This window comes from Falco naumanni, chromosome 4 (assembly GCF_017639655.2).
Source record: "Falco naumanni isolate bFalNau1 chromosome 4, bFalNau1.pat, whole genome shotgun sequence".
Lineage (NCBI taxonomy): Eukaryota > Metazoa > Chordata > Aves > Falconiformes > Falconidae > Falco > Falco naumanni.
This window is the reverse complement of record NC_054057.1, coordinates 3,848,332-3,862,336: the sequence shown is the minus strand read 5'-3', so window position 1 is coordinate 3,862,336 and position 14,005 is coordinate 3,848,332. Positions and strand designations below refer to the sequence as shown.

The 14,005-nt window shown below is 41.1% G+C and overlaps 2 protein-coding genes across 3 annotated transcripts in view; one reads left to right on the top strand and one right to left on the bottom strand.

Annotated features, from left to right (window-relative positions):
* STT3B (STT3 oligosaccharyltransferase complex catalytic subunit B) overlaps positions 1 to 4,008 on the top strand; it is a 52,756-nt gene extending 48,748 nt beyond the window's left edge. Inside the window, exons 15-16 of the mRNA XM_040592536.1 lie at positions 85 to 297; positions 2,321 to 4,008. Coding sequence (XP_040448470.1) covers positions 85 to 297; positions 2,321 to 2,401 — 294 coding nt within the window. The 3' untranslated portion in view covers positions 2,402 to 4,008. The remainder of the gene's footprint in view (positions 1 to 84; positions 298 to 2,320) is intronic.
* A 2,057-nt stretch (positions 4,009 to 6,065) lies between these two features.
* The window catches only part of OSBPL10 (oxysterol binding protein like 10), a 121,504-nt gene continuing 113,564 nt past the window's right edge, over positions 6,066 to 14,005 (bottom strand). For both annotated transcript variants that reach the window (XM_040592538.1, XM_040592537.1), the window contains exons 9-12: positions 13,803 to 13,989; positions 11,638 to 11,820; positions 9,953 to 10,106; positions 6,066 to 9,227 (exon numbers count right to left, since the gene is read on the bottom strand). In XM_040592538.1, coding sequence (XP_040448472.1) covers positions 9,183 to 9,227; positions 9,953 to 10,106; positions 11,638 to 11,820; positions 13,803 to 13,989 — 569 coding nt within the window. In that variant the 3' untranslated portion in view covers positions 6,066 to 9,182. The remainder of the gene's footprint in view (positions 9,228 to 9,952; positions 10,107 to 11,637; positions 11,821 to 13,802; positions 13,990 to 14,005) is intronic.

Sequence of the window (14,005 nt, the reverse complement as noted above, 5' to 3'; positions counted from 1 at the left end):
CTTGTGGTACGAAGTACCGCGGTTTGCATTGATGGGTGTTTTGGGGTTTGCCTGAAACTAACATGCAACTTTCAATCTTTATAGCTGGATTTTCGGACACCCCCAGGATTCGATCGTACACGCAATGCTGAGATAGGCAACAAAGACATTAAATTTAAACATCTGGAGGAGGCCTTTACCTCAGAGCACTGGCTTGTTAGAATATACAAGGTGAAACAACTAGACAACAGAGAGACATTGGATCATAAACCTAGAGTAACCAACATTGTACCGAAACAGAAGTATTTGTCAAAGAAGGTGGGTTCCCAGTGAAGTAACTGAAAGGGGTCAGGAGATGAGATGGCAGTTTATTTTTAACAGTGAATCACATAGCTGGTGAATTATGTATTTCCACTAGCCAGAATGTTACGGATACTGTTCATGTTAGTGTCCAATATCAGACCTGCCTGCTGGTAATAATTGTTAATTTACTGTCTGCTTAACTTAAAAGCATGTGAAGACACAAGGCTAGATTTTTTTTAGGCAGAATGCTAACTGGAGATAGTGTGTCACTGGCTGTTACAACTCTTCAAGTCTTCATGTAACTGGAAGTATAATCTAAAGTACATCCATTCATGTTTCAGTAACTATGGCTCACTAAGTAAATCATGTGGAAGTTGCTTTCTGACTTTGTTTGAAAGTAGTGATGCCTAGAAGTTAAAAAAAAATGGCAATTTTGTATGAAATAAATTAAATATGAAACTTTTGTTGACGGAACTGTAGTGTCTGGCTGCTTACTGTTTGAAGTCATCTTCACGGTTTTAAAAGCATTAGCTGTGGTGTGCTACTTCAGCCTATTTAGAAAGGCGTGTTACCCGGGGAGCTGGGGAGACTCTTAGCAGCCATCTCCTTCACAACATCTGTTTTCTATATATTCAAATATATGTTGCAAAAGCAATTCCAGAAGCCTGCCAGAAACAAACGTGTAACAAACTAAATCAGTAGAGGCAGTGAACTTGCACTGTGTCTTGGAAATACAAGTAAAGAATGTTAGAGGGTAGAGATGCTTTTTTTTGGTGTTTTGATGGAAGTTCATAAAATAAGGTATTTGGGAGTTGCCACTGAAGCTAGATGTATCTTGAAAGGAAGTTTATAAACTTTACTGTACCCATCATACACTTACAGTGTAACTTCTCATCTTAAGTGACAAGTAAGGCTGTACTAATTCATAACAGGTGCGCTGACCCCACTTAAGCTGTGGCTGTGTTGGTTCTTTGTCTTGAGACAGGTTAAAAATTGATGCAAATTCTGATCCATCACCAACTCTTGCAGTACAACGAACAGGCTCTACTTGCCGTTAAGAAATGGGAGAACGAGCATGGGGCGAATGTCCAAACTAGGATTTCTGAAATGGATTCTGAGGGCTGCTTAGTAGCCACAGGTTTTCAGCAGTTGCTTCCTTACTGGGAATTCAGTCCATCTCCTATCGCCCTCTCATGTTAGGAATGACATTGCTCAAGCTCAGAGATGTCACGTCCGAGTATTACGCATTACTTTGTGTCTGTCTCATATTTTATAATAATAAAAAAATTGTTGTTGTTGTTATTAAAAAGCTGTATTTAATTGACGTGATTGCTGTGCTTACCAGCAGGCTCTAAGTGCAGCCAGTGTGGGAGCTGCCTGCTGTCTTGATTTGTCGTGGCAGGCATGTTAAATGTACAGTTCTACCTGCCACAAACTAACTCTATTTATACAACTTTGAAGTTAGTCTTAGGTAATATTAACATTAATGCTTCCCCCCCCCCCCTCCCCTTACTACCTTAAAAAATAGATCTAAAATACGCTGATAAAGACGCATGAGCAGAAAGAACTAACTAGCCTACAGACCAAGAGCAGAGGACTAAAGACTAAAATGTGATTATTCAGTTTTTCTCTTTGGAAAATGCTGCTCTGAGCAAATATTTCTGTCATCTTGCTAACTTCTAAAAGAATCAAATAGTGCAAAAGATGCAAGATTGTATTTCCAAACAAAACTAACGCTCTACACTGCTTCTGCTCTTTGGGCATTTTGGAGCTTTATCGTGTTGGTTAATTATTAATTCTGCCTCAGCACAAGCTTAGACAATTCTACAGATCTGGTAGATGGGGCTCACAAAAAGTACATCATGTGCAAAAGCACATGTTGGGCATCGATTAACAATCCCAACTTTAAAAAAATAACAGCTGGATAATACCTAATTGAGGGTTTACCATTTAAGCTCTCTAAAAATGATGCACATCATTAAACCGCGGTCAAGACTAGATCATTAACTAACACATTTTATTCTGTTTTTCTTTTTAGACCTCCAAAAGGAAGCGTGGCTACATTAAGAATAAACTAATTTTAAAGAAAGGCAAGAGACCCAACAGGAAGACAGTTTAAATACACTGTTCTGATTGCTAATATGAAGCAGTTGTCCTTGAGATAACCAGTCTTTGCCTTTAGCTCAAGTCATGTTTCACAGCAACATGAGGGTACAGAACCATCATTGGTCCAGAATATTGTACAAAATTTTCAGGCAATGTCTGATTAAAAATATTGGCTTATTGAGAACAGCTGTTTTAGATTTGTAATGTGAAGCAAGACAGAGCTGCTATCCAAGTCTAGCAGCATTTTTTTTTATTGGTACATATTATCCTTCAAATCTGTTGAGAATTTGGACTGACTTTACCAAAGAACCCTGTAATTTGGTCCTCGGCACATGCATACTTGTCAATCTTTTTTGGAAAACGCTGTTCAGCTGAACAGCAGCAGCACATAAACGGGAACGGTGAAATCTAAAAATGACTTGTTTTCAACGATTAAGAGGAAGCAGAGCGCTCTGAAATTAAACTTGCAAAATAAGATACTCCCATGATTATTGTTCAATGGTTTCTTTCAGTGTCCTCTTTACTCTTGCTGCAGGCTGGTTTTGATCTGGAGGGAGAGAAGCAAAGCTGCAGTTGTCACAAGAGATGACAGGACAGATCAATTGGATGCTAGTTTAGACTGGACAAGCTGCTTTGGTTTAACATGGGATTGCAGTATTGCTGCCTTCCACTGTCATCTCCTGAGGTAGACAAGGCAAATCTTGCACACCAGAGATACAAGGGCTAAATCTGTATCCTCCTGAAAAATCTGAGACGACAGTAATGAATGCTATAGTAACACATAGCTGAGCACCACGTGGCCGCTGGTGCTTCAGAACAGAAATTCAACTATTTTAGGTAAATGTTTACATTTGGTAAAGTAAGTATAGCCTGTTTAATGGGGAAAAAAAAAAAGGTTGACAGGTATACAAACCCCCTTTTCTGTGGCTGTCGGAGGTAGAGGATTTGCAAACCTCTTCCCCCCACCCCCCTCACTGCCTTTCTTGTGAGGGTAGTTTTTTCTGGAAATTGTTTCTCTGCGTTTTTATTTAGAGTGCTTAAATCAATTGAAGAAATTCCTGCTATAGCGTTATTTGCTTTGTCTGTCTTTTATACTGGTTATTTTGTTCAGTTTGGTTTTTTTTTTTAAGTGGTGAAAACCATCAGATTAAATGCACTAAAATATAAATGGAGACTGAACATGTTCACTTTCCAGCTATGGGAAGACTTTATACAGACTTGAAAATTTTCTTTAATTAAAATGAAAGGGTTTTGCAGTTTGTTTTCCTGCCACAGTTGTAACTTTTTATAGAAACAAAACTTGCATCAATGATTTGATGTAAAATGCAGAATAGTATGTACCTTTCATGAAGAAAATGTAAATTTACAGTGTTCTGTGAGAATGTTACTGCTGACTTCTTTCCCAAGGTGTAGAATATTTTTTTGATTTATGAACTCATATTTGACTCCGATGGTTTATACAGACCAATATACAGCTGCAACATTTTCACAAAGGTAATTAAATCTGGATTTCTGGCCCCCGTCGTTCAGAGATTTCATTTTATTTTGTTGCTTTAAAGCTCAATGCAGACCAGTTGTTGACTGTAGGGGAAAATAAAGTTAATTCAAGTTTTGTGTTAAGGGTGTTGCGTCGGTTTTGTTGTGTTTAACTTTATAAGCAACACATTATTGTCCCAGGGACAAATTAAGTCATTTGAACTCAGTAATGTAAATCTGCTGACTTCACAAGGCTGCTGTAAGGAATCCACAGCAGGTACTCAACGTCCTTCCAGCTTAAATTTATTAAGCTAAATGTAGGGCCTCTGCTGCAATGAAATTAAGGTGGCTGTAGTGGCCATCTTTCCCAAATACACACATGTTGCAGGGAATGCTTCCAGCAGCTGGAAGAGCTCCAGCTGTGGCAGTTGCTTACCCAGAAGCAGAAGGGGCGATTATGCAATGTGTGATTCGGAGTACCTTGCTGCTCTGAAGCAAATCTGCATCCTGCCCCCTCACTGTTGGCAAGAAATAAGCAATGTAACATTTGAGAGGCAGCAGAACAGATGCTGCTGGTCAGGCTGGGGTTTGGCCGTAACTCAGCCTTGTTTTTAGAAAGGAAAAAAAAGGATTGCCCTCCCATCTTTAGGCAGCTTTACAGTTGTCAGATTGTTTTCTGTCCTAGCTGACGGTGTTCTCCAAGTGAATCCTGTCAATGTTTATAGCATTTTTAAAGGTATGGGAGAACAAAATAAGCTAACTACAGGAATCTTAGCCAGCCTGGGGCTAAAGCTGCCTACCACTTACCTGAGCGTTCTTAACTCTGTCTTGACTTCAAGGCTTCTGCCAATGTTCTTTGTTTAAAATGAAATGAAAACTTGTAGTCACTAAGGCAGCCACTTAGAAAAAAAAAGAAGTTACAAAGTTACTCCTTCCTTGGTTCCTGCAGAGCACGTAGGTTACCTGGTTCTCCAACCGCACCCTCACATTACCTGGCTAAACTAACGTCTGCCTCTTCCCTCTGAGAACCGAGCTACACTGGTACCAACAAAGAATACTACCATCTTGCATCGTTATCAAACATACCTTCCGTACTAGCTGATTTGCTTAGCCATCCTTTTGTTATCTACTAGGTCAAATTTTGTAGATTTTGAAGCATAGCTGCCACAAACAATGGAAGCTGAAGTAAAAAAAAAAAAAATATAAAAAAATGCTTAAGCCACTCTGTAGTCTTCAATTGCTAAGGAACTAAAACTGCAAGTGTCCAGTGTGTTAAGTTCTGTATCACTTAATCATTACGGTTTAAAGCAGTGAGGGCAGGCAGTACTATTGGTAATTCCAGAAGAAATACTTTCACCTGTAAAAGTAATTCCGTAACAGAGGGGCGGAAAAGTCATTAGTTATATATCTTAATATATTTAGTCTTGAAAAGCCACTTAAATGCTTTGAGTCAGCCTTGTGTACATATCAGTCCCACTATGAGTAAAACCTGAAAATAATTGGCTATGACAAATTCAACAATGTCTTTAAACCAAAGGTATAACCTGCTGCAAGACATGGCCTTCAAGCAAGGTGACAAAAGACAAGGAACACAACTAGGTAGCACTTCCTGCCCTATTTACAGCCAGGGTTTTTTTCTGTTTTGGATAAAAACAAAGTGTTCTGGCACGATTGTTTCCAACACTGCAGATGAATGTTTAAAATAAACCAGAACTGCATTATCTTAACACTTGAAAAATGTCGACCAGGATCCACGATGCTTCTAAGTGTATTTTTCCTCCCCCTGCAAGTGTCCAATGCTGCAATAATTTAAGAGTTGTATTTTAAGAGGTATCTAATCTTAACAACAGTTAGATGCAATATGATATTCAGAAACAAGGAAATACCTCAACCTGTTAACTTTTTATTAGTCAAAATAAGGCCTAAGCTGCCTGGCCTTTCCTAAAGCCGTGATGTTGCCCAGCCCCCTTTTCCCTGCGGAGCGCTGTCCAGTTTAAACAGAAACTTACCTATGCAGTGTCTGGCAGCATGAACGGGGCAGAAAAACCCCACAACAAACAACGGTTCAGTTGACCAGTCACTTCTGTCAACCATGCAAACAGCTCACAGGTACACCGAGTGTTGTACACCGCTCCTGGCATCCACGTATCTGACAGCGGTTAACTAATGCTTCCAGGGAAAGAGAAAGGGCATCCCACTACTAAATGAAACAAATCTTTTATTCATGAGCGTTGTCATTTTAAAGTCACAGATTATGAAAGGATGGCAAATCAGAAGAGACTGCCAGAGCATCTTTTAAATGATAAAGGTATAAATTTCCTTTCTTTACATTTCTAATTTAAGAAAGAAAAAGGTTGCATAGGCTTTCTACCAGTGTGCACACAAAAAAACCCTAAAGTACATGGAGGTTTTTACATTACAATGCAGAGCGTACATTGGCTACTTGAAAAGGAAAATATTTACTTGCAAGTCCAAGACAGCTATTGGAACAACCTACAGAATAAGGCTTATGAATATTTACTTTTCAGTCCTGTAAAATATACTGAACACATAACTATCAGAAAATAAAATGACACTTGTGAGTCTTGTTCTAGAATCTCTCACTGATGGGATCTTTTTCAGAAAGGACTGTTTTTACGTTTGTCCCTCCCAAGTTACTTTGGAAAAGAAACAGTGGTAAATGGCATCAGGGGGCTTCTTCACAGCATCGGAACAAACCAAAACATTTATCAGAGCACAAGTGGAATGTCCTCAGCATGCAGAAACAGACAACCATGCAGACAGAAAAGATCTTCAATAAACTACAAGCATAAAATCCGTCAAATTTCTCCTTAAAAGAACGGCTACAGCATCTCCGTAGCCTCGACAGTCACACCATCCAAGCTGAAAGAGGTCTACTCTTTCCAGAGCGCAGGCCTGCACGCCTGACAGAGAGGTTTGCAATGGCTGTTTTTGGGGGGTGTGTGGCTTGTTCTTTGGTGTATGAAAATTGAAGTTCTGGGAGCATGTTCCATGTTTAATTCAGTACTTTTGATTGTTCTTTGTGTTGATATTACACGCTGTGTGAATGCTGCTAGGTACTTATCAGACTAACCTCTAGAACAAGGGTGGATCCATTATAAAGGTAGTTCTTGCGAGTGATAAAGTATGTGTTTTCCTGATGATACTTGGTAGCACTTCAGTGATTACTACGACAGCATCATTTTGGTCTTGTTACAGAAAAACATCAGCTATTTCTAAAAATAAGGTTGCTTTTTTTCCCTTTAAAAAAAAAGCTTCAGTTACAAAACCAAGCCCATACAGTCCATTTTTCTAAAAATAGTATTTAAATAATTTTTACCATGAATCTTTCTAATGTGCAAAAAAAGGACATAAAAGCAGACAAAGTAGCATTTAGGAGGAAAAAGGAGCCACACCTTCATTAAATAGGGATCTGAAGTTTAAATGTAAAGATCTATTAAGTATGCCCAAATGAACAACTAATGGCATGTTTCCTTGTGTACCCCCAACCCTGTTTAGCCTTTTGAGTTGCTCAAGAGATTTTAACGTCTACCAAAAAAATAATTATAAAATGCAGGATGCACAAGAACAGACATGAGCAGTGCTTTGACCTAAATATATTTGTGTAGTAACTATAAAGCTTAAGTTACTGTATTAAGAAAGCAGACAAAAGGCACAAAATTAATCAGTACTACAGACAGGTAGGCATCCATGCTACTGTATGTTAGAAATACAGTGGTTTCGTTATGGGGCACTGTAGAACGAAGCACTGAGCAGAAGTTGGCACATTTTGTGTGTGCCTTTTGTTGCCACTTCTCTCAAAAACATCTTCACTTTGAACAAATGCAAACTAAAAAGCAACAAAGTCTTAACACACTCCTAGAATCCACTTTTAGTGGCACAGTGGTTACCTTACAAAGGAAAATCAAGCTACAGGATTATTTTTCTTAATTTACAAAACAAATTCTATCACATTTCATTTGTTTCATCAATAAAGTTACTGTCTCGGTGTAATAATTCGCTAAATTGTTACTTTTCCATCAGAAGATCATTCATCTGAGAAGGCTAGTTATATCCTCTATTCATCCAAAGATTCCATCCAGAAGCAATCGACTGCGTCAAAAGCGGAAGAAATTAAAATACAGGTCTGCTTGGAGCCTGAACACGGCATGAAGGGCTCTGACCAGAGGATCTCTGTCTAACCTCGCAGCGAACCCACCTCTTGGCTGGTGGGGAAGGCTCATGCCCGTCACAGCAGCACACCTGGACAGAGGACTCCCACCCAGCCTCGCTCACCCCAACGCACAGCCTGGCATGTCAGCGTGACCACAGCAGCAGTGGTTTCACGTGGAAGGCAAGGCTGGGCACGGGGTGGCCTCGGGCGCAGCTCAGCCGGCGTGCTACCTCTCTTACACGGGGCTGGAAGGCTGAGGCAAGAGCGGCACGTAGCCGGAACACCACACCTACACCTGCCAGAAGGGACTTGGCGGAACATGTAACCCAAAAGCATCGGCGTGACAGTGGTCGGGGAATGTCGCACAGCAAGATCACAATTGCCAGAGCAGCTGGCTCACCGCTGACCAGAGACCTATCGAACAGCTGGCGGGATGAACCGACAAAAAAGCGAGGACACAATGGGTTAGCGCGAACAATGGTCTGGAGAAGGTATTGCTGCTTCTTACAAGACGGCAGAACCCCCCGCTCGTTAAGTGACAGGCAACGTGCTCTGAAGCCAGCATCTCGCAGAGCAAGCGCACTGTCAGTGCATCGTTCTCACGCCAAGGTGACTCCATGACTGTTTAGACAGAATGACTACCATTAAGTGACACATCACATTTTAAGTGCAAAACATTTTTGGCAAAAGTGAAAAATAGAAAAACCTTAACCAGTACTAATAAAAAAGTATTTTCTTAAATACTAGCATAGGGCCTGATCCTGCAAGCACACAACTCGGGGAACCCTGGCTGAGTCCAGCCAGAGTTCTATGCCCTAAAACTTAAGAGGAAAAGGTCTTTAAATCACTGTTAGTGTTTATACGTGTTTACATGTAGTGTAAATAATACACACACAAGCACATACACACTGTGTGTATAGATGTGTATACAGGGACATGTGCGCGTGTGTTTGTGTATCCATACACACAAAACGGCTCCTGAATAAACTTGAGCTTGTGGTTATTTTGAGATGCATCGTTCACAGTATATAGCTTCTCGTTTGTATCTTCTGATAACAGGACCTATTCAATGACATCTTGAAGTTATATACTGTATCATTTTAATGCCTTTAAGGTAAAGTTATGAGGCAACTGCTCTATCCCGTCAATGGGTCTTCCAGAGAGGATTCAAGTATAGCCAACCATCACCCTGCAAGAAAATAAGGGAGAGTTTACAAACAAGATTTATACATACTTCATCTGTGTATGTCCACATAAAAGCTAAATACGAATCAACACAAGAAACCATCCCTGTCATCTGAAAATTCTGTGCTTAATGAATTTACAGGGAATCTGGGCAGGAGGGGAAAGAAATCACGAGGAAGAGAAGCAATGGGAAGATGGAACAGATGAACTGCTGGTGTAAATAGCTGCACATACAGGCTAACGTAACAGGCACGTCGTAATTCCCTGAGTCTCGCTTCCCCCTTCCCACTAAGAAAGGGCAAAGATGAACTTAGTAAGATCTATTTCATCGCAAGCAGATGTGTTTGAGATGTCTGTGCTTGCTTACATTGGACAAATATCCCTAGATTGCGCTCACTTTAATACGCTGAGGTCAGGATTAGCAGGGGATGCGAGTACGCAGCATTTACAAATTAAACTGTGGATTTTAAGGTAAAAGAAACATTGCTTTAAGTACCTAGCACTAGGTACCAAAGATTCAGGCTAAAATAAACCTAATTCAAGGAAAGTGAACGTGTTTACAATATGGATGAGGAAAAATCCATTGCTGCCAGACTCTGGCAAAAGCAGAATTTAAAACAATCGGTATATAGTAACACTAGCCTGTGGTAAAAACCACTGACAGATTTGTACTAGCATCCGCCTGTATGCAGAAACGTGCGATAGGGTCTTTAAAATAAGACAAAGTACCTCTTTGACAAAGTATTTTGGTTTCCACGGCGTTGTAAGAGCCACGCGTTGCCTCTCCTCTGCCCGCTGTCTCTCTTCAAGGCGGTGCTTGTGTTCTGTTGCTGCATCAATATTACCTTCTTTCAGAGAATTGGTGACATGTTGCCAGAGGTGCCTGCGTGACGGAGGAAGAGCACAAGTGACAGGGTGAGAATGCTTCTGCCGCAGCTGGACCACAGTACGAGGAGAGGCAGGCTGCTGCCATGTTCTCCATGCCATTTTTGCAAGTCACATAGCTTGTGAACCATCGCTCCCCCAGGATATTCATTGCATTTGTGGATCAGATTTTCAGCTTTGCTCAACTCCCAGTATTTCGCCGTGCAAGTTAACCTGAACAGCTTTTGTTCATGTTCCTGACTCTTTACAACCTGAGCTTTTTTCTCAAAGCAAATGGATTTATTTTTATCATTTCCTGATCACGTGCTTTAATGATGATCCACTCCCAAATGACATGTGTTTATTTGCAGTTAAATATTTGAATTATAAGGGAATGTTAGCCAAAAGCCAAGAGGACATTAAACTGGGACAATGACTCTTCCCACCAGATACTAACAGAGGCATTGATGCACTGATTCTAGGGAGCTCTTCTAGGTCTGTGCTTTGTATTCCCACTTAACAATAATTATCAGAATATAACCAAATTTGGTTTTCACACGACGGACTGGATTCAGGCGCGATGCCTTCTCACGCTATATAAGCTTAGCAGAAACTCTACTCAGAAAAACACTGAGAAGTAGCTGACTGCAGCTTTCACATATTCCCTAGGATGTTTAAATGAGTTCTGTTTACAATCTGATAAAACTGCATATCCTGCCGAAACACTGGATAGTTGCAATTCGCTTACTAGTATCAAAAAATACAATAAAGACACTGAAGAGCTACTGGTTTCCTTATTTACTCCAACCATTCTGTTCCAAAACTACAGGGGAAAAATGAGTTTGTGATAAGCCAGCGTGTCTAGAAAGTAGGAAAATGACATCTGACCCTGCACAATAACCTAAGACACACCTTTGTACAATAAAAAGAACATATTTAGATATAATACAATGAAGCTTAACTCATGTTTTTAAATCCTCCAATAAAATGTTCCTAAATTCAATAAAAATATTGATGTTTCTGAAGATAAGCGTCAACAATTATTGGCAGTGAATAACAGAACAAGTTTTTTTTCTAAGGTACCCAGTCAGTTAAGCATGTGATGTGGGAGCTGAGAGCCCTAAAGAGTGTGTGTCATTGTATCTCACATATTACACATTTGCATACATATATATATATTCTAAAATATATAGAACAAGAAATTCCAGTGTAAATCCTAAGATGCAACATTATCTGCAACAAATTGACTGATTTGACTACCATGTTAGAATCACTCAAAAAAGCAGGTGAAAACACTGCATTACAATTTTCCAAATGCTCATTAAAACACATGCAAGCATTCTGCCCATCTACAAAATTGATGTGCACACCACTGTAATGTAATTTATGTTCCAAAGAACCAATACACAGCTTCACCTATTTGTGCCCAGATCAACGTGCCGTAGGAAGCGAGGCGGTTTTGAGCCACACCATCCATGACTGCAGTTTGCTTCCCCGTTCCGCTCCCATCGGCGGTTCAGAAGCAGAACACTGCACGCCTCCGCCCTTACCTTGATTCCAGTGGGCCTTGCTTTGCTATCGGCCGGATCTTTTTCCTGATAACTGGCAGTTTGCTAGTGTCAACCACTTTGGTTTCTCCGTTGCTGTAAGTAAATTCCAGCGTTCCGTTCCATTCTCCCTGCGCCTTGCATACAATGGTGTTAGTGGGATTGTGTTTCACTTCGGCTGTAACCCTAATTCAAGAAGGAAGAAAAAAAACCCCACTGAAATAACTGGCCCCATTTATTATCAGCAAATGAAAGCACTACCGCAGCTAAGCTACGAGGAGCTTCCTACGTCTACAAAGTCATTTTTCAAGCCAAGTAGTGACACTGTCTCCAAAAAGACAGACTCAACCCAAGGAAGCTCTGCTAATGCAGCACTACCTTTTGGATGACATTCTCCCAAAGTACAGCACTAACTCAACTTAAAACTCTGATGCTCAGCTTGAACCCAGAACTGTTTACCTCATCAGCCTGAAAAACAGCTCCTGACATTCGGGTGACATTTTCAGTACACGTGTTATTTTCACACCTGAACGTTATGCTGTCAGATACTCATGTCAAAGACTTCAGGTACCTTTATTTTCTTTTTTAGCTCTGCAAGTTTATGTCTTAGCTGCTGAGAGGTAATGAGTAAAGCTACCTTGGTGGTCCAAGAACTGCTCTGAGAGCGAGCAAAACAGATAGGCAGGACTGGAAATCCAAAATGCAGGGAGAAGTTTTGTGTGTGTGTCTATGAACATGCACACACGTGCTTCAGCAAGCCACGTAAGTACGCTGTAAACTCAACTGGTTTTAAATTATAAAATTAATACAGCACAACCGTCCCCAATTTTCACCCACCCTGATGGCACCAAACATCAATATACACCTTCGAGAAAAAAACCCTGTCAAAACAGCCTAATGTTGATATCTGCCTGAACACAACATGGAAATGGTTGATACACATACAGAACAATTAGACCAACTGAAATAAACCGGAGGTAACCACGCAAAAGCACAGCCTTCTCACGGACACCGCGACAGCCCGCGGCAGAACAAGAAAGGGGTCTGTGTACATTAATGACTGGGTCATCAACTTGAGCATGGAAGTAAGGCAGGAAGCTGTCTCGCACAGTTCCTCTTCACACCCTTAACGAAGGGGAACCAAAGACACTGGCCTGGTTTTGGCTGGGATAAGAGTCGCTCTTCACAGTAGCTAGTATGGGCTACGTTTTGCATTTGTGCTGGGAGCAGCGCTGATAATACAGAGCTGTTTCTGTGACTGCTAGGCAGTGCTTACACAGCCAAGGCCTCTTCTGCCTCTCACCCCACCCCACCAGCGAGTAGGCTGGGGGGGGGGCCACAAGAAGTTGGGAGAAAACGCAGCTCAACAGCTGACCCCAACTGACCCCAGGGATATTCCAGACCACAGGATGTCGTGCTCAGTGTATAAAGCTGGGGGGAGAAGGAGGGGGGAGATACTCAGAGTGATGGCGTTTGCCTTCCCAAGTAACCGTTATGCATGACGGAGCCCTGCCTTCCTGGCTGTGGCCGAACACCTGCCTGCCCATGGGGAGTGGTGAATGAATTCCTCGTTTTGCTTTGCTTGCATGTGCGGCTTTTGCTTCACCTACAAAAGTGACTTTATCTCAGCCCATGAGTTTTCTCACATTTACTCTTGGGGCTTAGTTGCTGGCTGGAGTTACACCACAGTAACATAACCAATATCTTTATCATCTGGAATTTCAGTGCAGAGATGGGAATCCTCAATAGGGAGCTACTGCTATGGGCAGCAAAACCTTCACTTCTCTCCTCCTTACTTCAGTTCCACTACCAGTTCATCGACAAGACTTGCACAGAAGCAGCAGCTGGTGCAGCAGAAATACTGCCTTCTCTCTGTACTTTTTCCTGATCCTGCACTTACAGCGATTTTTACAAGCAACAAAGCGTGGAAGAATACGTTCACTTTAGTTTAATGACAGAAATATATCCAGCTCAGTTAAACTATATAAAAATGTATAACTACAATAAACTGTGCTCTAAAGCTGTAAGTCACCTCAGACAGTAATAGGAAAAGAAATTCAGATATCTGTCTATAAAATACTCCAACAGAAGAACCAAACAGATGCCCAAGAGTTTTTCCATTGAAATCCAGTAGCAGGCAAACAAGAACAAGACAGTAATTCCCGTACCTGTGGACCTTCCCTCCATAGAACGGCTTGGTGTGGAACGTGACCGTAGCAGAATAGCCCGTTCTGGCACAATTGATGTTGACTTTCCCTCCAAGCTCCACCCATGGAATGGTAAGTATTGAGCGAGCATAGGCACTAGGCAGGGTGAAAACATACTCTTCTTCATGTTCCATCAAGTAAAGAACACCTATGTAGGAAAAAGG